Here is a 23,526-nt window from a genome sequence, read left to right on the forward strand (position 1 = left end):
ATGACTCATAAGTGGAAACTAACCTAACCTATCCAAGCATCGAACAATGCAGGCATCCGACAAAATCCCACATCAGGTGAGGTGAGTGGTCAGGTTCAAGATCTCGTCTCTTTACCCACGAGGTAAGAAAAGCAAGTCGCTGTTCTTATACGATGATAAATAAACTCTTCAGTTGATACTAATTACACGGGAAGTTTCTGCGTCGACGTCGAGCAGTTGGCAGTTTTAATCTGACAAAAAAATTGTGTTGTAGAATCCGAAATTATACCGTGATATAAAATATCCCGTCCATCGATCACATCCTCATCGAGGTGGATCCATTTCACAACTTCACAGCCGGTTTCTCGAAGAACAATGAAAAACTATCTTCACATCTACTTCTAAGTTGTTCCAAGTGATTTCTTCTCTCGAGATTTTCCAATCGGAATCATATATGCATTTCTTATTTCTCCTATGCATGCAACAGATCTTATTCATCTCACTGTTCGTCATTTAAATACGCTAATACTATTATCCTGATGAAGACAACGAATACCCATGTTCCCCATTACATAACTTTCTCCTCTATTCAGTCCTAAGCCAAAATATCGACGGAGTTAAGAAAGAGTCGTCATGTAATTGAAAACCCAATTTGTGGCTAAAATTTACCAACGTTTCATAGGTACCTGCTGCCTTCATTATTATCATAGCCCTAATGTTTCTTATACGCATTATTAAAGTAACAATACCGTTAAGATTGTTATGAGATGATATTATTGACATTATTTAGGGGCGAATACAATAGCAACATTGTTGATTTTTGTGGTCAATGTTATAATATCAATGTTGTTGAGATTTTTTGTGCAGTTCTATAGGAACAGAGACGTGCTGGGACGCGACTTAACGGAACAAACAAGGTTATCACAGCCGATATCATAGGAAACGTCAGTCACTGTATCCGACTATTGACAGCCCCCTCCCCCCCCCCCCACCAACCAGTAATTAAACTCTTATCGTTGCCTGTCATGTAACGTCTTTAGCAGTGCGTGCCAAATGACACATGAAGGATGCGTTTGAAGTACACAGCGGGTTTGTGAAGTCCATGATTGCGATTCTGTCACATGTCAGGGTCACAGTAAGATAAGACTGCGGAGAAATGTACAAGATTGCCCGGCTCTGCGATCTCATATGCTTTCATCTAATATAATTAAAAATACAAAATATTTATTCACACTCAGCATTCATTTATGCATTTTAAGTTGGCGACATTTTTAGAACCCCTCACTGCTTCTTTCTTTAGCCCCTCGAAGGACTATGTAACTACATGTGTCATCTGTGTAAGATTTGAGGTTTTCACAGCGGTGAGTATGAAAATTTCTGTCTTCTGGGTTGTTGCGCTGTGTAGTCTGGTCGATGTTAACCAACGTTTCAGAGGTCATACTGCCTCCATCATCAGGGCGATGAGTATGAAGATTTCTGTCTTCTGGGTTGTTGCGCTGTGTAGTCTGGTCGATGTTAACCAACGTTTCAGAGGTCATACTGCCTCCGTCATCAGGGCGATTCTTAGTATGAAGATTTCTGTCTTCTGTGTTGTTGCGCTGTGTAGTTTGGTCGATCTTTACCAACGTTTCAGAGGTCATACTGCCTCCGTCATCAGGGCGATTCTTAGTATGAAGATTTCTGTCTTCTGGGTTGTTACGCTGTATAGTCTGGTCGATGTTTACCAACGTTTCAGAGGTCATACTGCCTCCGTCATCAGGGCGATGATTATGAAGATTTCTGTCTTCTGGGTTGTTACGCTGTATAGTCTGGTCGATGTTTACCAACGTTTCAGAGGTCATACTGCCTCCGTCATCAGGGCGATGAGTATGAAGATTTCTGTCTTCTGGGTTGTTACGCTGTATAGTCTGGTCGATGTTTACCAACGTTTCAGAGGTCATACTGCCTCCGTCATCAGGGCGATGAGTATGAAGATTTCTGTCTCCTGGGTTATTGCGTTGTGTAGTCTGGTCGATGTTTACCAACGTTTCAGAGGTCGTACTGCCTCCGTCATCAGGGCGATTCTTAGTATGAAGATTTCTGTCTTCTGGGTTGTTGCGCTGTGTAGTCTGGTCGATGTTAACCAACGTTTCAGAGGTCATACTGCTCCCATCATCAGGGCGATGAATTAATCTGAAACGTTGGTAAACATCAGCCAGACTACACAGCGCAACAACCCAGAAGACAGAAATCTTCATGTACCATCTGCCTTGCGTTCAATACTTCGACAGTGTCCAATAGACTTTATTCATGAGTATTGTTAGATTCTCAAAATAAACAAGATTGGAAAGTTGCAGTACATACTGAAGAACATAAAGCTTCCATAAGTGTTCTGTTTCATGCACTGGCTGTTACAAAAAGTTTATTAACAAATGAACATAAAACAAAACCAAAGATTACGTTGTAATCCAGTGTAAGTAATTTTTTCCATAACCCTACACAACATTAAGTGTTCAAGTCATGAAGCTATAAACAAACTCATATGAGCAACTACTGTTTAATGCATCAAACATTTCCAGGAAATTTCTATTGGTTCCTATGTGAGAAAATATGTTCCAGTGCTTTTATACTTATGTATATGCCTACAAATGTATATATGTATGTTTATGTGGGTGCGTGTACGAACCTTATGAGGTAACATGTTTATGCTGAAGTAAAATTTACACTTCTTGTAAGAAGCATTACCGAAATGAAATTATAAACCAGCTTGAAGTGAAGGTTGGGAGTACAATAAGTAACACAAAGTAAACCATCGTCCAAAGCGGATTCGATTATACGCGTGAAAATAAACGATAACGACTGTTTGACGAGCGCGGAAAACACGATTTTCGCGGTCTGCCAAACTCGCTGTATTAGCATACGAAAAATACCACTGCTATTTGAAAAGCCGATGACGATTAGATTTTAGGTATGTGTTTGTATAACCAATTTGGTTTGTTTTATTCATCCCACGATTTATTCCTTCCACGCCTTTTGTACCCTGTCTTCGTCACTGAAACTGCACGTAACCCTCGGTCTTACGTTGTCATTGTGTTAACTAACTTGTCTCGTATTGTTTTACGGTGTATGATATTTTCCTTTGACAGCGTGAATGTAAAAGTTACGATGAAGCAGAGGAAAGTTTATGTTTGTGGCACTAGATGAGAACATAAAATATGCTAGATGCATTGCGTGGTGCGCATAGCGTTTTGCAGAAAGTTCCGTTGAAGTTTTATTTTAAAGCCTAACTTTCCAACGATAAGTTTAAGTATCACAAATAAATATCATTACAGTACATTTATGGATGTTTATCTACTTTGATTTTCCACGGTCGCGTTATCGTATCCCTATTAATCTCATGCAATATGAAGTTTGTCCAACGCGGATTCACCGAAGGCATCGCTTTCGAGGAACAACGCATCCCCAGCGTTGGACGAGGGACTGCTGTAATCAAAAGGAAGAGAACGAGAGGAAGGATTAACACGAAGAAGATGTAGAACATGGAGAACATAGAATAACAACAATAATAATATAAACGTAGGAAATGGAAAATATACAGGAGGGCACGTGTAGGCACTCAGTCCTACGCCAGTTTCCTCTCGGCTTCACACCGAATTTGAAACCGTGTATTGACACAGTGAGTCTGTCTGCACACAACAGTGGACCTGTCTACTTACTTGTCAAGCTGTCTGTCACATCGACTGAGCGGGCCACACCTGGAACAGGAACAGAGAGTGAACATTAAATCATTGCGATCTGCAGCTGTTAACACCGATTCTGTTTTCGTCACCATGCCTGGTGACTACGTGAGGGAGGGGTTACGAGCCCAATACCAGCACCCCCCCCCACACACCCAACACTCACTCGACGCTTTCAACTGCTCAAATATATAACGTCGATTGATGATCAATCATTAACGAATAATGAACTGGAAAAGATGTAGAAGGAAGCGGTCGTGGCCTAATTTAATGTTAGATTTCATATTCTTTCTTACAGCAGCGAGTATAAAGATACTATCTTCTGGGATGTTGGTCCGTGTAGTCTCGTATAAATTGATAGAAGTTTCAGATGAGCTTGCTGCCGCCATCATCAGGGCGATCGTTCTCATAACGTCTTTCATGTACTATGTAAGCAATTGACTTCAAGGACTGGAAAACCTCCAGTTGGATTATAAATTTTTAGGTTCGGGGTTTGAACCTGGGACCTCCCGGATGCGAAACGGGAGTGCTCAGAACGGAAATGAACAAAAATAAACAGCGAGCAGTTTGGTGTAGTGGCAATGCTGTAAGCCTGTATTCGGAAACCACCCCATCGATTCTTTTCCTAATTATCCTAATTTAAGTTCTTCATACTATGTATGTCAGTCTTCTGAGTTGTAACGCTGTGTGACCTTGTGGGTAGATACCAACGCCTTGGAAGAACGTACTGCCTCTATCATCAGTTTTGAAATCCGGAAGCCCTGAAGATGAAGGCAAAAAATCAGCCGAAACATTGGCATATATCCACAATCCACACGGCGAAACAACCCAGAAGATCAGTACCAACATCTTCACCGCCGTGAGAATCTAAAATTCCACAAGTTGTTCATATTTCTTGTGTATCACCAGCAGAATTTCCAAACAGAACTTCGACAAAGGCAGTCAGCGTGGTTCTCGCGCCTTCTTCAAGTGTTCAAGCGGTTCAAGACCATGCAAACCTTGAACGGTGTGGCCACTGTGACTGGCTCAGTATATCAGTCCATTGAATTAATTCTCGGGTAGCAAAAACCAAGATTTCAGCTTCCCTATTGTCAATGCCCACCATAAGAGACGGTCATGAACCATCCAGAACCTTTCTGCACAACGCAGTGGAAAACCTGAAGGGAAGAAACCATTTAAGAGTCTTAGGTGATGATGGCAAGATCAAATTAAAACAGATTTTAAAGAAGCAGACAATTAGAAATTGAAATGGATTCAAGTAATTCGAGACAGGCTTCAGTAGCGGGCTTTTGTGAACACGGTAACAAACCTTCGAGTTCCATAGAAGACGGTGAATTTTATTAGATGAGTAACTGTCAGATTCTCAAGAATGTCTGTGGTCCATGGAGAATACGAGGAGAAATATTAAATTATGACTGAAAAGTTTGTGGGTATTTTATAGCCTGCTAGTGGTAAATCATGAATGCAAACAGGCGACAAACATATATAATAATCAATGTGTGATTTATGGTAGTAATGGGGAGCATTTAAGGGAAGGTAGTGGCCTTAATTCTTTACAGCATTTATTGTTTAGTTACTGCATACAGAACTAATTTGTCAGTTAGTCGAACTTAGCTTTTGATTTTAATACAAAATCCACTCCTCTGGGATGACAACTAATTGCTGTAATTTTGTGGTGATGACAAGGCGCTTTTGTAAGAACAATTAACATCATTTAATTAACGCCGGGCCATCATGTGAGATGCATCACGCAACACGCGGTGTTTAAGTGAGCGCCTCACAACTTCTTTCTCGTTTCTTTCTGTACAACCATGGAAAAAAAAAATCTCGTTCGTATCTTTGTTTGTTTGACTACTCTTGTCAACTACAAAGCGTACAGACACTTAAATATGTAGATGAGGAGACATCTGTTTTTTGAGATATTGCACCGTGTAGTGTGGCAGAAGTTTACCGACGTTTCAGACATACTTGCTGCTTCCAGAATCAGTGTGACGAATGCATCGCCTTGATGATGTAGGAAGCTTTTACCAGATTACACGTCGCAACATCCGATAAGACAGTCTTCTCCATACTCTAAGCCGTGAGAACCTGCAACCTTACCAATTTTTAGATAAGTTAGTGTTCCAGGATTTTACTGCGAGGACTGAGAAAAACCTTCAAAGACCGGTCACAATATCTGGTGTTTTTCTACGTTAAAGAGAACATTCTGTACGAATAATTAACCAATCGATTGAACGAATGAACAGCAGCTAGCCTCATACATGGCCTCCCTTGAATAACTGATAGCTGTTCACCAGAAAAAAACTCCATTTGTGAACTCGATGATTTACTGACTACCTAGGCGTGTTATAATGAAGTGTTTCTCAATGAGGAAAGTTTACTTTCTTGTGGATTTTGAGTATGAGAGGTATTTATTATCAGAAGAGATGAGACGTCCTCATTTCCCACCTATAAGCCTTTTATGATGGTTGTGCTTGAACACCAAATAATGAAATTGTATGGAGGAATGAAGTTAAGCATTCTTAACGTCCGATGGTTACACACACTCTAACAAACCGACAAACATAGATCTACATCTACAGTTTTATAGTACATACTAAAGTTCTTATTTACTATCACTGAAAACTACACAAGAATCAGTTTTCCTTAGTGACTTGTCTTTCTGATTAAATGCCGTGCTATTCTTTTTCGTCGCCCCCCCCCCCCCCCCTCGTCGTAACTTTGGCGTTGCAGGTGCTGGCTTCAGTCCAGTTTGCTGTTTGTGGAGTTATACGTGTTTTGTGGAAGTCATTGTTAATACTTGTCTATTAATATGTGTTTTATTGTGCTAATAGTTTATATATTATTGTGATTATGTGCGCATATTTATTTGTGTGTCGTCATGGAGTCCAAGCACGGCAGCGGGACTTAGAATGCTGGCGTTCCAAGATGGAAGATGGGAATTCAAGGTTAGAATGCGAATGCAGAATCAGTGTTCAGTACCTCATATTAGTGGTTACATGTAGCATTCGTCCTTATATGCAGGGGTGTTTAGGTATTCAACCCCCAACCCCTGAAATTTATGACCCAAAAGATAGTACGTGTTTTTTTACATAAAAGAAGTTGTGCATGTGAAAGATTACATTGTTATTTGTCAGAAGAATACTATGTTTGCTTTTGTGAATGTTAGGCTATGTAATTTGCCATTCGTTTATTTAACAATGCTTCATCGGCTATTTAGATTATACAATATCAGAAATAGGAGTAGCTGTGAATAATGAATATTGGGAATTACGTTAAAGTAAGTGACCTGTTTAAAATATCTCAGCATTTGCGTAGAGGGACTGTGTTTTTTCTCTTTATATCTACATACTTTCTTAAACATGTCGCCTAGCTTTTCTTAAGCATACAAAACATGAATCCTCATTCAAACATTACTCTGACCAACGTTTAATCTGTGAACTTCAATAAATTCTTCGTTGCCTCGAAACAGAACATCTTAAAATCAACCACTTCTGACTTATTCATTTTTCAAATGAATTTTCACATTATTATACCCATGCCGTTAAAAAATAAAGGTCGATGGACATGTCTCTCACAAAACCAGGAATGACCTTGGTCAGAACAGCAGTTCTTCTGCCCTAGATTGGTTGAGTAGACTAACTCATTCGTATTCTGGAAGTCCCGGGTTCAAATCTCAGCCCGGACACTGGCTATCCTGACTGACATTTCCGTGATTTTCTTTAGTCCCTCCAGGCAAATGCCAGCACACTGCCAAAAAAAAGACCACGCTCGTTTTCTTCCATATCCTTTCCATCTCAACATTCACCTATCATCTCATCATTTGACGCTATGTAGTCTCAGTAATTAGAAACGCCGTAAATTAACCACTTTTAAGTAAATACAGAGTGAGCACAGAATAACTGTAAATTTTCAGAATGATACAGAAAATCTATGAGCTTTCTTAGAACTTCACACCCACGCCAGTCGATAGAAAGAATCTCAAAATTCTGTTCTGACTGTTGTTGCGCACCTCACCTAGATGTCACTAGTTTTGAAAACGGTTACACCAGAACATAGAAGTTCGTGTGTTCTGCAGTTAGCGAATAAGGAATCTATAACAGCTGTGCGACGTGCATTTCGCATGGAACCACCCAGCCGAGTATCCGCTTACGCCGGAATCTTTGCCAGAGTCGAGGCAGCGAATCACAAGTGCCATAGCTTCGATCGCTGGAGATGCTCTGCACAATGTTTGGGACGAGTTACATTATCGTCTCGACATCTGCCTTGTGACTCGCGGAGCGCGTATCGATTCTCTGCGAGTTACGTACAAAACTTTTAGAATTTTTAAAATCTGTTGGTGTAGGCATAAGTTCTAAGTACGCCGCATTCGTTTTCTATGTAATTTTAAAAGTTTAACGTTCTTTTGTGCTCACTCTTTACATGCATATAGATTATATGTATATAGCACTTGTGTATGCATGACTCTAGACATCAATTCGACTGCAAGCGATGGTTCTTGCACAAAACTACGAGTTTCGAAGTATAAATTTGTGTTCCAATGACCAATGTCTTGTCTTTCTTTAAAGATCTAGAAGGCGATGGAAGGATGATATTAAAATTAATTTTTTGAAGATAGTTTGTGAGGTTGTGACGAGCTCAGAATCATGTCCATTGGCTGAGTATGTTCTGTCGGTGTCTGCTCGTCGGTTATAAGCGTTTAACTTGTGGCCACGGCTAACCAGTTTTCTTGGCCCTTGCTTTCCCTTACTTGTGCTAAACCTCGCGGTTCGACGCACATGTGTGAAGTATCGATTGCTCGGTGTTAGACAGGCGGCAACGTGCCAGATCAAATTCAGCCCCTTCTGCGGTTTTATCTTACACACTACAGCAACATGAATTGTCCCATTCTTTCTTTTTATTTCCTTCATTCCTTTTCCTTATTTCTTCCTTTCTTTCATTCAATATGTTCCAAGAAAGCAGATGGCGGGAGTGGACGGAGAAATTCTCAAAGACCAAATTGCCTTAAGGGATTAGGTTTCCGCCTGGAGAGAGTACATGTGTTGTTGAATATCGTATTCTGGGTTATGACGTCGTGCAAGAGGTTGCCAACGTTTAGGAGAAACGTGTCGCCTCCATCGTAGCCTACATTGAAGATGGAGGTGGTAGATTCATTCGAAACGCTGGTAATCACACGACCCGATAAAAGATAAGGAGTACACGATGTCGCATGGTGTGGAGTTAAAAACAGCCAGTGATTGCTTTCTGTTAATAATTCAAATTAAATACAAATTGGAAACAGAATAACCACAGTCTACACCAGTGGACATGAAAACTTAAAATTTACCCCTAACTAGATTCCGCCCTCTGGGGTGTCGATCGTCATGAATCGTGACTAGGTGAATGTTTAGAAGGCATCCTAATTCATGGTAAGCCTACTATTCCGACGTTAGTATGGGCAGACTGAGGAAAAACATGTAAAACTGCAGTCAGAGCCGGTAACTCGACTGAAATTAGAAATCAGTAAAGTTTTAATGAAGCGCCAAGCCAAGAAGTTGAGTGGGTAATGGAGACAGCTGCACGTATGTTTAACTTTGGTCGTTACAGGAAGGTGAGTGGTTTAGCTTCACGCCCTGGCTGATTTACCCCAGTACGTCCCTTTTATAAATCCTGAGAATAACTGTGGCAATTTGTCACGTAGCGAAAACACAGAAGGCAAGTTCATGAAATATTGTTGTACAGAATTTGAGTTCTCGTATTCGTGCTAATCATAATGCTCCAGATTCCACCATGGCGGACGAGATAACAAAATTCTCCACAGCACTGTAGCCTGCTGTGACGAACGTGCCAGAAGCTAAAATGCAGAGATTAAAGTCACTTGAATCCAAGTGTGGACTAATGGAACACGCCCTGACAGACAGGCCATTAATGGATGTCCATCGATTGCTTATCTTTCACTGTGTCCACATTTCGAGTTGATGGCTGTCAAACTGTGAAGTGGGTGGCGCCTTGTCCCCTCCCCCCACCTCTTATATCAGTCTGCAGGTCGATATTTTTGAACAGCTTACACTTGTTTATTCCAGAAAAGACAGAATCACATTCCTGTATTTTCTGTATCAGATTATGCTACCAGCGAGTTGAGAGATATCCGTTTTCGTCTGCATTTCCATAGAATCATCGAAACTGAATCTTTCTTACTGACTATACAATTACACCTATAAAGTGGCTATTAAGAACTATAATTTTTCGTTTGTTTTTCATTTGTGGATAACGTAAAACCTGTCAGTTTGGCCCAAGTCTCTCTTTGTTTTATTGTGATCACTTCGCCACGGAATCCGTCAGTCACGTGTTTATTCCATTCGAACATTCGGTCACTTTGTCCCTCAGTCATTCAAGTTATCCAAGAATTAATCACAAATTAAATATTTCATGCAGCAAATTACTATTCGTTGAGCCATTCATTCTCTCAAGCATTCATTCAGTCAGCCACTCGATCAATTACTGTCATTCATTCGTCCATTAATTCAGTCATTACTCATTAATTTAATCAGTTTTTTTTACTTATTCAGTCACTACTCTCCCGCCCTGTCAGTTATTCTGTCACTGAGTCTGTGATGTTCTTCACAACTCAAGATTTATAGTGAATTAAATAAAGTTAGTTTCTGTTAGGATGGAAATACGTAAATTAGGCTTGTAACAGGAAACAGTCTGAGCAGGAAATTCTAAATTGAAGTTATTTAGCCACTCTAAGTGCATCTAACAACAGTGATCCTTTTCCTGTCAGTTAATTTTGTTATATTTCATACGATTTTATGTCTTGTGTGTGGTATCCTAGGACGGATGTTGGTAACGAAGAATGGGTCATCCAACGTTTCGGAGAAACGTACAGATTTTTATGCTAATTTCGTATTAGTATGTATAATGTAAAACTGATTTAATTTTAACTGATATATTCGCTATATTTATTGTAAAACTGATATTACGGAAGAGGAAATACCGATGTCTAAGCATCCATGGTAAATGTACTCCCATCAATTAAACAATTTTGAGTCCGCCCATCGTAAACAAATGACTTTGAAATATGATTTAGCTATGTTGTTGTGTCTTATTGTTTTTGTTGTGTCATTTTTTTTATTGTTTTGTTCTGTCTCTGTGTTGATGTATCTCATTGTTTTGTTGTGTCTTATTGTTTTTGTTGTGTCCTTTTGTTGATTGTTTTGTTCTGTCTCATTGTGGTGAGGTATCTCATTGTTTTGTTGTGTCATATAGTTTTCTTTTCTTGTTGTGTTTTTTTTATTGTTTTTGTTCTGTCTCATTGTTTTGTTGTATCTCATTGTTGTGTTGTGTCTCATTGTTTTGTATCTTATTGTAGGTCACTGCCACCGGGTATAAACCCATTTGCAGTCAATAATAAATAATATCACAAAATGATTACTAATGAATCTTAAACATCTATAAAGTACCTATTTTATTCAGTTGCATGTTCATAACTTAATGTGGCATTTTTTGTTTCCAGTTTACATATATTCTGTTATTTGTGTTGTATTTAACGATGACGTTAGTGGACCAGATTACGTATTGTCGGATGATATGGTGATTAATTTAGAATGATTTTAAAATGATATCGAAGGAAGCAGTAACGACGTAATTTGATGTATTTTCTCGGCATTTGCATGGAGGAACTGAGAGAAACCACGAAGAACCTTAGTTAGGATAGCGGTCTCCGAGCCGAGATTTGAACCAGAGACTTTACGAATACAAGAAGGAGTACTAACCACTCGCTGAGGCGTTCGGTATGCCTGTATGTATGTACTTATGTGTGTGTGTTTATGTTTTATAATGTAGACCATTAGCCCCACCGGCAGAGAGTTTCATAGTGCTGCTTTGAACATGTCAGATGTGCTGATGTACGCTTTGCCTCTGAAGGCACGAAGGGTATCCGCGGGCCTTGATGACCTCGAAAACTGATGTCGGTTCGAATTCAGAGATCAGTAAAACTGTGATCCATTCCACTAAATTGAGAGCTCGTGTATCAGGTGACCATTGTGGAATGAGATGACCAACCAGGTCATGATGGCTGGTTTGTTCTAACAGCTTTATGGAAATGACATTGGGATTGGTGGAAAATTTATGGCACATTCATGAGGTTGAAACTGCATGTAGGACTTCACAATACAATTGGATGGATTACAACATGGCGTGGTAGCCATTATTATTAGTTTAGAGTGCATAATAAACATGTCTGAAACTCGGCAACAATCACTGCCATATGGATGTACCTCCCGGAATGGAATTCGCATTATTACTACTATATGCTGGCAAGGATAACAGGCGGTTTGCATTTCCTGCACGATACATTTACCTCACTCCATTTCCGCATGTTTTCATTGACTCACTGCCCATGCACCCTACCCGCCTTGCACCCACGGAGAGATTTGATTGATGGCACAGGGGTGACCAAAATACGTCGATTTTAAACAAATTTATTGAGAAAAGGAACATTAAAGTCGCTATTGCAGATTGACAGTTTAAGGTATGAGATGGCTGTCGTCAAAAATTGTTCTCCATGTAGTCTGGTGGATAATCACATACGACACCAAATGCTACCTTTTTATCAATAGGTGGCTTCTCGTACAAATTCTTAAGACGTTATAGAAAATGTACACCTTATTAAGATCTACAACAGATAACGTATTACTTCTGTATAATAAATATATTTATAGTGGGGGGGGGAATACCTAACACATTTTAAGCTAGTGTAAGATTTAAACAATATTATTATTCTTTAACATTACAAAAGGCACTTCTATGTTTTATTAAAAATTCTTTATATAAATATCCAGAGAAAAAGAGTCCTAATGCTCAACTTGAAGTCCGGTTAAGCCTTTCAGATTCAAATAGAGCACAAAAGAATTTACAATATTAACAGAGGTCCTTCCAGTAACACAATTCTTCCACGTGCCAAAATAAAAATGCAACCAGGACGGCCGAGAAGCGGTCGTACGCCCGGCAATATTACGTTTGATCGTGCGGTCCTTGCCGTTCGACAAGATGATCGTCACAGGCATCGAACGTCCCTCCAGACCGCTCTGGAGGGTGGCTTGACCACGTTTCCTCGCACCAAGCACGTCAGACTGTCTACTTGAAAGAGCTCTTAAAGGGAGGCGACTTGGGGGGGGGGGGCCGTCACATTTGAGGGAAAATCATAACCGCGAGCTTGCGCGTGAACTTAATTGGAAATTACGTCGACTTTATTTAACTGAAGTAAAAAACAGCGGCACACAGGATGCTATTTGACATGCATTTTAAAGTTACCATTCATTAACATGGGGGTCTGCAGTGGTTGCGCGGTCTGAGGCGTGGGCCTTGTGCCGCTTGGTCGCTGGGACCGTGGGTTCGAATCCCACTCAAGCCATGGATGTTCTTCTGTGTTGTGCTGTCCTGTGTACAGGTAGAGGACTTGCGACGGGCCGATCCCTCGTCCAAGGAGTCTTACCGAATGTCTAATAGATCAAGCCAACGGAAAGTTGGGACCCGCAGTGCTCAGACACTTGAAGAACGGGTCGTTCCCAGTTTCCCAGTATTCATTAACATTGGTGTCGCACATCTTGTGTAATTTGGAATCTGAGTCGAGCCGCATGGAACATCGAGAGGATCGCGAGATTTACACGACTGTGGTACACAGGTCCGTAGCTTTTCATACATAAAAGGGCGAATCGTACTAGAAGTTCACAAAAATAGAATAGGTAATGTGATAGCCGTTACCTTCATAACCGTAACTATCATTGTAGATCTTCACGTGAAAACTTTACAAGAGTCGCATTATGTAGCCTACTGACGCCTGTTAATCACAATAATAACGTTGTAAATAATACGCTAATCAGGTTTTTGTATGAGGGGTGAGTCACCCACCACGGGACACCCCTAACGGGATACGCTACCCCCCTCAGAGGGTGATGGATTGCGTTCAGTCACGCAAGCAGAATCATCACACACAACTGACACATTGCAAGATGGTGGACTGGGGGTAGCCTCGTAATGGTGGCAATTAGCCGCATCACCATCATCATCGCACTAATATATCCTCACTTTTTGTATCACATGGAAACGGATCGAATAACACAAACGGGCTGTAGTTTGTGCTGGTGATACCCACAATGCAGTGTTCCTTGACTCAAATTTATATTGTCAAATGTCGAACAATTTTATGGTACCCCAGAGTTCTTAATTCCCGTTGATATAAATCAGTTTTTTTGTCATTCGCGTTAGCCACGTACTCTAAGACGTGCACGGTATTTAACCTGGTAAAACACTGGCGTCATCGGTTCGAGTCCCACTCGAGGTCAGGATGTCTGTCCGCGTCTTTCGGTGTTGTGCTGTCTTGTATAGGTAGGGGCCTCGTGACGGGCTGATCACTTCCGTCCAAGGAGTCATCGTACCAAATGTTTAAACGTTTCAGATCCAGAAGTTAATTCTGATTTGGAACAGGCCAGAGGGCCTAATCATTGGAAAATCTGTTGAACTTCAGGCCTAAAACAACTACTGCATCGTATGAATTCTTGTTTTGATTCATGGCCCGGACACCGCGGCTATCCCTCAGTCGTTCCGGGCAAGTACTGGGATAGTGCCTTAAAACACGCCACAACCACTTCATTTCACAGTCGTTCCAGTTGGATTGGGCAGTCATTCCACCACGTCGAATAATCCAAGAATTAGTAATAACTAATTACAGAAATTAGTAACTCATCTGTTCTGTCAAGGCCATTCGCTTCTCTCCCCCCCAAAAAAATCCCCTCTTGAAAAAATGGTATCCATATTTTGAATCTTGTGGATTGTTCCTACCAATATAGCCACCCTCGCGAAGCCAAATTCCTGGGCGAGGGCACAAGGAAGGTTGTGACCTTGAACGGACGGTAGTGTTAGCCTTACGATCACAGTCGCCGTCTGGTATATGGCCACAACTTTGAGAACGCACATTCGAATCCCGTTCCAGGCACTCAATGGACATTCACGTTTCTTCGTGTTATATTGTCCTATGTAAACCAGACAGGTAGTTAGAAATATTAAGACAAAATTACAGATTGTGAAGTTACTCTTTACGTGACGTGATTTTATGTTATGAATTAACTACAAAAAAATACGCGCCAGCTGAATTCATAACGAGATGATAAGTTTATGGTTGATTGCGTTTTACCGGATTATCATGCTTTTAATATTTTCCTTTCTGTGTAATAAATGTTGATAAAGGTTGGTTATTTCAGTAATTAAATTGCAAAGTAGAATGTCCACAAGTAGTTTATGAGAGCGTTTCATAAAAATTGTTAAAACTGAATTATAAAGACACAGTTTGTTTGGAGAATATTAGATTTCACACATTAATCATGTTACGTGTAAGCGGTAATTAATCGATAAGTGCACTGGATGGAATGTGATACGCTACGACACACAATTTCATTGAGCGACTGAACAAATACATCAAGCGGGCCGTGATAATTATGTATTATTTGCACTGCATAACTTCTCGTCATTTTAATTTGCACTCCGCTACGTTATTTTTTCTTTCGTGATGTCGAAAATAACACTCGCAATGTACATACTTCGAATTATTCAAAATACGGTCAAAAGGCATTGCATTAGAGCCGTGGTAATACGCAATTAACATTAATCTGTATTTACTAAATGGAACGCGTAATATGGATTTTTTTAAAAAAAAAATTGATTTTGGGCACCAAATGAATGATTTGCAACAGCTAGTCAACGAGTGACTGGAATTGATTAATATGGTTCGATTTGCGGCAGGGAAAGACTTTCTGCAGTACGAACAGAACAGGTCATGAGTCCACCCAGTCGTATAGTGGTATTCAACCCTCTTTGTTCGCGTACCCCCAGATATAATTTCTCTTCAACTTTATACCCCCAAAGTTGGTGTATAATTCAACTTATACATAGTATATAATCTACATCTAAAATAAATTAAATAAATTACATTACTGATTATTCAGTGTTTATCATAAAATAATATTTTTTTTTTAAATTTCACGTACCCCCTAAGATGTCTTTGCGTACCTCCAGGGGTACGCGTACTCCAGGTTGAAACCACTGTTCTATACATTCGGTATGGGGTTGGGTAGGGAGAGTGGAAAAAGCGGCTGGAGCATGAAGCTCCTTTATTCAGTGTAGAGTATGCTTGGAGTTTTACTTCTAAACTCCACAGCAACAAGGAAACTTTTACACTAAATGATCAACGCAAATTTAATATTTGTCCATATCGATTCAGGATAATAGATAACAATCCAACTTTATCACATGTCATGAGAAAGACTTATCTAACAATATGACATAGTTTGATAAAATAAACACTACGTTACTAAACTTCATATTTCTGGGGTTTTCTTTTTTAAAATAGACAGGTCATAAACACTCCTACGCGTTCTGTATGAAGGTTGCAAACATTTCCGTACTGTCTGATATACAAGCTTCGTGCAATTCATTTATCACACCATCTACACTTAGCCTATTGTATATGTGCCCCTATATATCTTACGGGCGTTAAAATATACAAAACTATAATTTCCCCGTTTTGTTTATGTTTGAGGTCTCGTCTCTCACGTTACTGCGAGAACATAGATTGAGGGTGTTTGAGCAAGGGGTGCTGAGGAGAAAATTGGACCTTTGAGAGATAAAGTGATAAAGGGTGAAAGAAAATTACATATTAATTGGCGCCATAATTTATACTCTGCGCCAGGTATCATAAGAATGATCAAATGAAACACGATTAGATGGACAGGGTTTGTAACACGCATGAAGTACATGGAAATATATACACAATTTTGGTCGGGAATTCTGAAGGAGGCGTCTATTCGGAAGGCCTTGGTATAGATGGGAAAATAATAATTAAAAAACTGCTCTTTTGTGAATAGGTTGTAAGGGTGTGGACTGGATTAATTTATCTCGGGGCAGTGACCGGTGGCAGTTTCGGGCTTTTATGATCACGGTAATGAACCTATGGGCTCCATAAAGCACGGGGAATTTCTTGAATAGATAAGCAACTATACGGTTTTTAAATTAGGGTTCTGCTCCATGGAGTTAACTGTCTCAGAGACGCGTTGTGCCTCTGTCTTTAATGTGGAATTTTAGCTTTGAAGATGGAGGCTTTGTTTTCCTTCGAAACGTTGGCATCTACTAATCAGTCCACACAGCGTTCCAACCCCGAAAACCAACGTCGACATAATGCTAAGCAGTCAGTATATAATTCGTTCGTTAATCCTAAAACCATTCATAGTGTTTCCAATGATGACAACTCTTTTACATCCTAAATGATTTTTTTCGTCTATATTGTTTTTTTTAAAAGTTAATGGTGTGGGCCTATTTCAAGTGTACTCGTGCTGTACCAGTAGGTGATGCGGTTCTGTCCGGCTACTATGTTACGCTGTGGAGCTACCGAGTTTATGTACCGATAACAGGATCAAACTCGGTCCCTCGGTTTGAGGTTAAGGTTGTCTGAGAACAAAGTTATATCAAGAATATTTGGACCGAAGACGGATTTAATTACAGGGAACGGAAAGGAATGCCGATGAGCTTCACCGTGCTACTCGTAAACTAGCCAGCGCCAGGGTGAAGGGTTAAACGTCCTGTAAATTCAGAAGACGAAAAGCAATTTTCGGAAAGTTCCCATAAATCAGGTTTACTGATCGTTCAAAATATTTACATAATATAAGCATACAATTTACACAATAACTTAAAGCTGACGCGATAGTTTTGTAAATTACAGATAACGTGAAATATAGGCTGTGAAGAAGCAGTTATATTTCGGCTGTAATTTTTACTCTCTGCCATGGCACCGGCAAAATATGGAAGGAATGTGCTGTTTCACTACGAATTTTGTTTCCCTTCCTCCCTTTTTCCTCTTTTCTTCCGCTCTTGTTTCAATTATTTTCTCCATAGTCTGTCTTTCTTTGGTTCCTTCTTCATTTAGTTTCCTTTCTTTCTTACTACTATTCCTCCCTTTCTTTGTTTATTTTATTTCTTATTTCCTTCAGTTTGTTGCTTGGATGTATTTATTTATCCATTCATTCATTCATTCAGGCAACGCCTTTCTTTATTATGTTTACTCGTGTATTTATATGTTTCATTTTCTCCTTTTATTTTCACGTTTCCTCTCTTCTTAGTTCGTTTCTTCGGTTTATTCATTCTTTGTGTGCTGTCCCTTCCTTCCTTCTTCCTACCGTTGTTGTTTATTTTAAATATTATATTCTTAAGTTGTCCATTTCCTTTCAAAACTCCCTTCTTCAGTTTCCTTCCGGATCGCGAACCACAGTTTCGGGATTGTTTCCCAACGCTTCCGTTTGAGTTCTGTCTAGTTTACACAGCGCTAATAGGGCGACAGCCATCGAGGATACGAACTGCTCGTTTATGCCTTGTAGCTGTCAGTTTTATTTCTCAATCGAAGCATAACCAGGCAGATGTACAGAAATTTATAGTCGTGTTTTCGTATTTCCGGCATTCGATTTCGACCACGAGGTAGTTCACCCCCGCCTGCTGGAGACCAGAAGCTTAAAAGCACTATTTTCTTTTCGTTCGTCCTAATGGAACCCGTGGGTGAAGGCTTTCAATGGAACAACGAATTATCTCTCAGACCCCGATCCATTTTAAGCCGAACACCGCAGCATCTGGGATTTACCTTATGGAATATTGTGAGGATAGACATGTTTGGCGCGGAGAGTGGAACCCGGGACCTCAGAATACGAAGCAGAGTATCACGACGTTTGGCACCGTGCCTGAGCAGGTGAAAAGGGGATGTGGCCATAAATATGCATTCTAGACCTAAGCTGTGGGTGGAGGAGAGTCATGAAGTTCTCGATTATGACCCCCCCAGGAATGTAGCGCCGTGTAGTTTCGTACAAGATTACCGACGTTTCAGAGGTGCTTGCTGCCTCCTTCATCGGGGTTCATCGACCTTCGCAGCGCAACACACCTGACGATAGCCATCTTCAATAGGCCTACACTCTTTCGTGTAGATATAGTTCCAGTGAATATCCGAAAATATGGAGGCCTTGGGTTACCATGCTATATTTATGATATTTAATGGATGGTGTTAACCAAGATGATTTTTTTTTAATTAGGTGATCTATTTTAATCTTTTATCATATATTTATTCAAATAATGTAATGATAAGGAGTAGACCTTGGTCTCCTTATCTCTTCCTACTAAAGTTAAGTAAAAAAACTGCTTATTAATAATTGGTTATTCGTGTGTGCTATTAAATTTAAAATACAGAGCAGTGTTTCAAAAAAACACCTGAATGAGGTCTGTACAGAGGTTAATCGAAGAAATGTACGAATATTGTGTAAGATAAGGGAGGGATGGTTTTTATTTTCATTCAGAGATTTGCTAGGAATCAATTTAGATTTCATCTTAATATAAAACAGGGTCCATTCGGGTCAAAACTGAATTAGCTCTATGCATTTTGGCATGGATATTTTATCTAAGTCATTTGTGATTTGGATAAAACGAACAGATGTGATCTTATTATTGTGAGTTAATTGTATGCCATACGGTTCATAGAGCATAAAAATAAATTAGACTTTCCCAACACCTCTATCTTTATAGCTGACGTTAAATAAAATAATAACAGGTATATCCCATCCCCATTTGACAATTTTGTTTATACATAGTTTGTTTCTTGGAAAAAAATCCCCGAAAGAAAGGAGAATCTTTTACATTACAGGAAGAAATTTCAATTTGTCCAACCTCAGAAATTACGTCTGTTGACCAAGAGCCAGCGAAAGTCGTTAAACATTTAACCTAAGCGAAAACTGAGATCTGAAGTTCTTAAGGCGGAGAGTATGAAGATGGCCATCTCCTGGACCGATGTGCCGTGTAGAGTTCGGTAAAAGTTTACCTACGTTTTAGAGACGCTTACTGTCTCTATCATTAGGGCGTATAACGTCGCGATGAAACACGCCCTAATGATGCAGGCAGCAAGCGCCTCCGAAACATCTGTAAACTTTTACCGAACAACACGGCGCAACAGCGCAGAAGACAGCTGTCTTAATGAGAGAAAATTGTTTCCAACGAGGGCTGTAGAGGAAACCGAAACATAGATTTTATGCGTAAAATTGATAATATGCTGACAGCAACATACCAAATGCGCAAGGATTTGTTACGTCATGCGTACTTACCGAACGTGTTAATATTGAGTCTACAAATGCAAACGTGTTTAGTTGACACGTTTTCCATGGCCACGTGTACCACGTAACTTAAATAGACGCAGACCTCTGCGTGAAACATTCATAAAAACAAATGATAAATCCACTGCTGTGTGACTGTCTATTGTCATGTATTCGGTGTTAATTTCAATCAATCCGCGTGACATATAAATATCGCATTTCAGGTCGGGTTTGATTTTCAGAGTTCTAATTATTACAAACAACGGAAATTTACATTACAATGGAAATTTAAATAACGTGCCCTGTTTTCTGCGTTCAGATGTTGTGATGACTGCAAATTGGTGCGTTGAACATCACAGTGAATAATCAAAATGCAATAACTTCTGCCAATCTTAGTACGATGAGGATATTCATTGTGGGAATTTCATATATGGCATTCTTCTTGTGCCCTACTATATTAAGTGCTTATTATTTACTCACGTAATCTGCATATAAACAACACAACTGGTTCATTTAGAAACTGGGGTTACCGCCATTACTTCCGGAGGAACAAAAACTCGGAGAAACATTTGTCCAGAAAGGTAAAATTGTCCCTGTAGTTGGCCAACACGCCGTAAAGCCGTGTTGGTGTGTGTAAAGATACTTCCATTGTGTACGTCACTGCGAGTTTTACGAACCGGTTCAGATTTACGCCTGTGGAAACAAAAGAAGAGGATCCGTGCAGAGAATCGACCGTCGATCGTCTAGTTCACGGATCGGAATTCTGTCCGCCGTGGTACTCCTGACAGAACAACAAAGAATAACGATTACAAATGTCAGGGTACGAATCCGTGACTTTGGACTATGCGATTCCTTGTCCCGGCGACATGTGAAGACATTGCCTTCAGTATAGTTACGAGCTAGAGGACTGGAGTTCAGTTCTCAGATGAGTTAAATGTTTCTCTTCGCATCAACAACCAGACCGACTTTGGGGTCAACCCAGCCTCTTTGCCAATAGGTACCGGGATCTTTCCTCGGGAGTAAAACGGATGGCGTGTGAAGCTAACCACTTATCTTCATCTAGTACCGAGTTTAAAGATACCCCTACTCCCCCATACGTCTGTAGTGCGTGGTAATTAGTTAAGAACCAGCGCCTATCTTTTACCTATGACGTACCACGCCATGAAGAAGTGTAAGGGTGTAGAGGTACAGCTTCACTCTTTCTTGACCTCGACACTAGACGGAGGTGGATGTCTGGTGTCACGCCCCGGTACCAGTGAACGGAGGCTGGACCACAGAGATGGTCTAAACTTGGTAGCTAAGGAAAATCTGTTGCCCCTGCCATGAATCGAACCCCTATTGTCCAACCTGTAGCTTGTTTGTGAACGTCATTGTGATTCACTCTTACACAGTGTCATGAACACTTTGCTGTCTTGTACATGAAGCCAGTATCATTACGTATGACACAGGTATTCTCCGTTCAAACACCAGCTTCGGGCTAAAATATTCCATATGGAGAGAGTTTTTGACATGATGGATCTATCACATAATTGACCCGTTTCATGTTAAAAGGTTATAGCACTCAACTTCTTGTTTACGTTGTTCCACATCTCACGTGCTTCCAAACTCACTGCAACGAGGGCATAAGTCACTTGCACGGGACGATGATATCAGACCATCAAAACTGTTTTGTTAATTCAGCCCAGCTATTAAGAAAGCTTTGTTTCAGCAGATCTCATTGACTAGGAGGCCTACGTAGTCTAGGGTAACGGGTTCGAACTCCGCTGGGGGCGTGGATGTTGTTTTTCAGTTGTCCAGTGTAATTGAAGATGCTTTAGATGGGCGAATCTCCGTCCCAAGATTCTTACTGAATGTGATAGTTGAGAGTTGACGTGAGGATGGTGTGGTTCTTGTGGGTTCTGGCGCCGTGTGGGTTCTTTGATAGGTGTCTGAAGATGCAAATGGTACGCTTCTTAGAAATGTGTACATCTACCGACGAGTCCAGACGACGCCAGAACCCAGAAGAACAACAAAATAATCTTGTTGAATGTATAACGATTTAAATTAAAGGGACATCTCTACACTGTTAACCAAAACGGTAAAATAGAATCGATAGAGAAGTCAAAAGTGAGTTTTATTTATGAGATTGCGTGACGCATATTTACGCCTTTAGAAAATGATGTGTACGGAAACAGAATGACTTTTTATTTTGTAGATTCTTGGACCGTGGTCTGTATGTACATCAATAAAAGAGGCTGAACTAGAAAGAAAAAGTTGTTTCGATCATAAAACATTTAGCTTCGACACTGCTGGTGGCTCCATTGTAACCACTTCATCTGAAAGGTACAAGTACAGATTTGTTGCGGCAAATCTAATGAGATTTAAAATTCTGTTTACAAAGCCTGTCACAAGAAAATATATTTCACTTTATATCAGCCGATGCAATCTTCATTATAACTCATTAAATGACCCAGAAGACAGAAATCTTCATACTCACCGCTGTGAAAACCTCAAATCTTACTCATTGAATGTACATAATACATTAAATTCTTGAAATATAAATATGTATATCACGGTCAGATCTATATTATTTTATGTACGAATTTTTGTACCACCAAGAGTATTTTTTTTAATATTTGAGCTTCATGCGATGTAGCGATTATATTGGGCCGATATAGAATAAATTGAAAATTACAACGTAATCTCCGTACAAAATTTTAATCGAGGTTCCTGAGATTTTTTGTTGTTGAAATAAACACACGTCTTGAAGTGTAATACATCCCCAAAATATGTTCACTTTACACATTTAAAGCAACAGAATAATTCTGTAATCATTACAAAACGCCCGGTCGTAACAGCTCCGGGCACCGTCACTCCGTTCTCCAATTCGCGCTGCGCCCAGTAGCTGTGCGCGTGCCCTGGTTCTTTAAACTTCTCTCTGAAGAATCAAGCACATTGAATCCTACGGGCTGTAGCCTTCAGCTGTCATCCAGGTCTTCATCAACATGATATCATCGTCATCAGAATTAGAGTGGGAAAAAAAGGTCTAACAGAAATTGGTGGCATGAAAGAGTAACCATTGTATGGTTTTTGATAAGTGGTTAGTAGCCCGCAATCCACATCCGACCGTTCGTGTGGGGTCAGTGACGAATTTTTCTGAATTTGGGGCACGGAGGGTGAGTACCGGAATTCAACGTTGCTTGAAAGCCTAGAAGGGTCGGACAACTTTGGGGTGCAGGTGATAGATCCAAGCGTCCCTTCCACTTCTGACGTATTTCTGCTTTGTAAATTAATAAATACTTTGGCTGTACTGTACTAACAAATAGCATCGCTAGGTTATGACTACTTTTATTTTCTCAAACGGCATAGGAGGCATGCACATTTAACCCTTTCCATGCTACCGACGAGATATCTGGTTTGTAAAATACTGGCCCACACTCGAATTATTTGATGTTTGATATTTCCCACCAACTCTCACAACTTGTTTGTAGGCCTGATTTTTATTTATCAGTAATCGAAATTATATATTTCCAAGGAAATATTATCTAGTAAAATCCGAGATGCAAATGGATAATTGCACATCGTCAAATGTAGTTCTTAAAAATATAAACGTCATATTTAGCATTGACATTAAAATAAATCTTAATTATTAATTTTTAATTTAGAAAATGTAACCTTCCTGGCAATTACAATGTCAATGAATT

General features: G+C 40.0%; 2 protein-coding genes across 6 annotated transcripts in view; one reads left to right on the forward strand and one right to left on the reverse strand.

The window, feature by feature from the left end:
• Positions 1-23,526, reverse strand: part of fz2 (frizzled 2) — a 98,233-nt gene that overhangs the window by 39,869 nt on the left and 34,838 nt on the right. For all 3 annotated transcript variants that reach the window (XM_087357049.1, XM_087357051.1, XM_087357048.1), the window contains exon 2: positions 3,675-3,713. The gene's annotated coding sequence lies outside the window, so the exon portion shown is untranslated. The remainder of the gene's footprint in view (positions 1-3,674; positions 3,714-23,526) is intronic.
• LOC110836395 (serine-enriched protein) overlaps positions 1-23,526 on the forward strand; it is a 201,857-nt gene that overhangs the window by 39,010 nt on the left and 139,321 nt on the right. Inside the window, exon 1 of one of the 3 annotated variants that reach the window (XM_087357061.1) lies at positions 6,444-6,643. The exons of 1 other annotated variant lie outside the window; for it this stretch is intronic. In XM_087357061.1, the coding sequence (XP_087213187.1) occupies positions 6,608-6,643 (36 nt within the window). In that variant the 5' untranslated portion in view covers positions 6,444-6,607. Of the gene's footprint in view, positions 1-6,443; positions 6,644-23,526 lie in introns of those variants that run through there. One more of the 3 variants, XM_087357060.1, reaches the window with a different exon arrangement.

Source organism: Zootermopsis nevadensis, unplaced genomic scaffold (genome assembly GCF_977971745.1).
Source record: "Zootermopsis nevadensis isolate Lab colony 2312 unplaced genomic scaffold, Znev_1.0 Znev_ptg000028l, whole genome shotgun sequence".
Classification (NCBI taxonomy): domain Eukaryota; kingdom Metazoa; phylum Arthropoda; class Insecta; order Blattodea; family Termopsidae; genus Zootermopsis; species Zootermopsis nevadensis.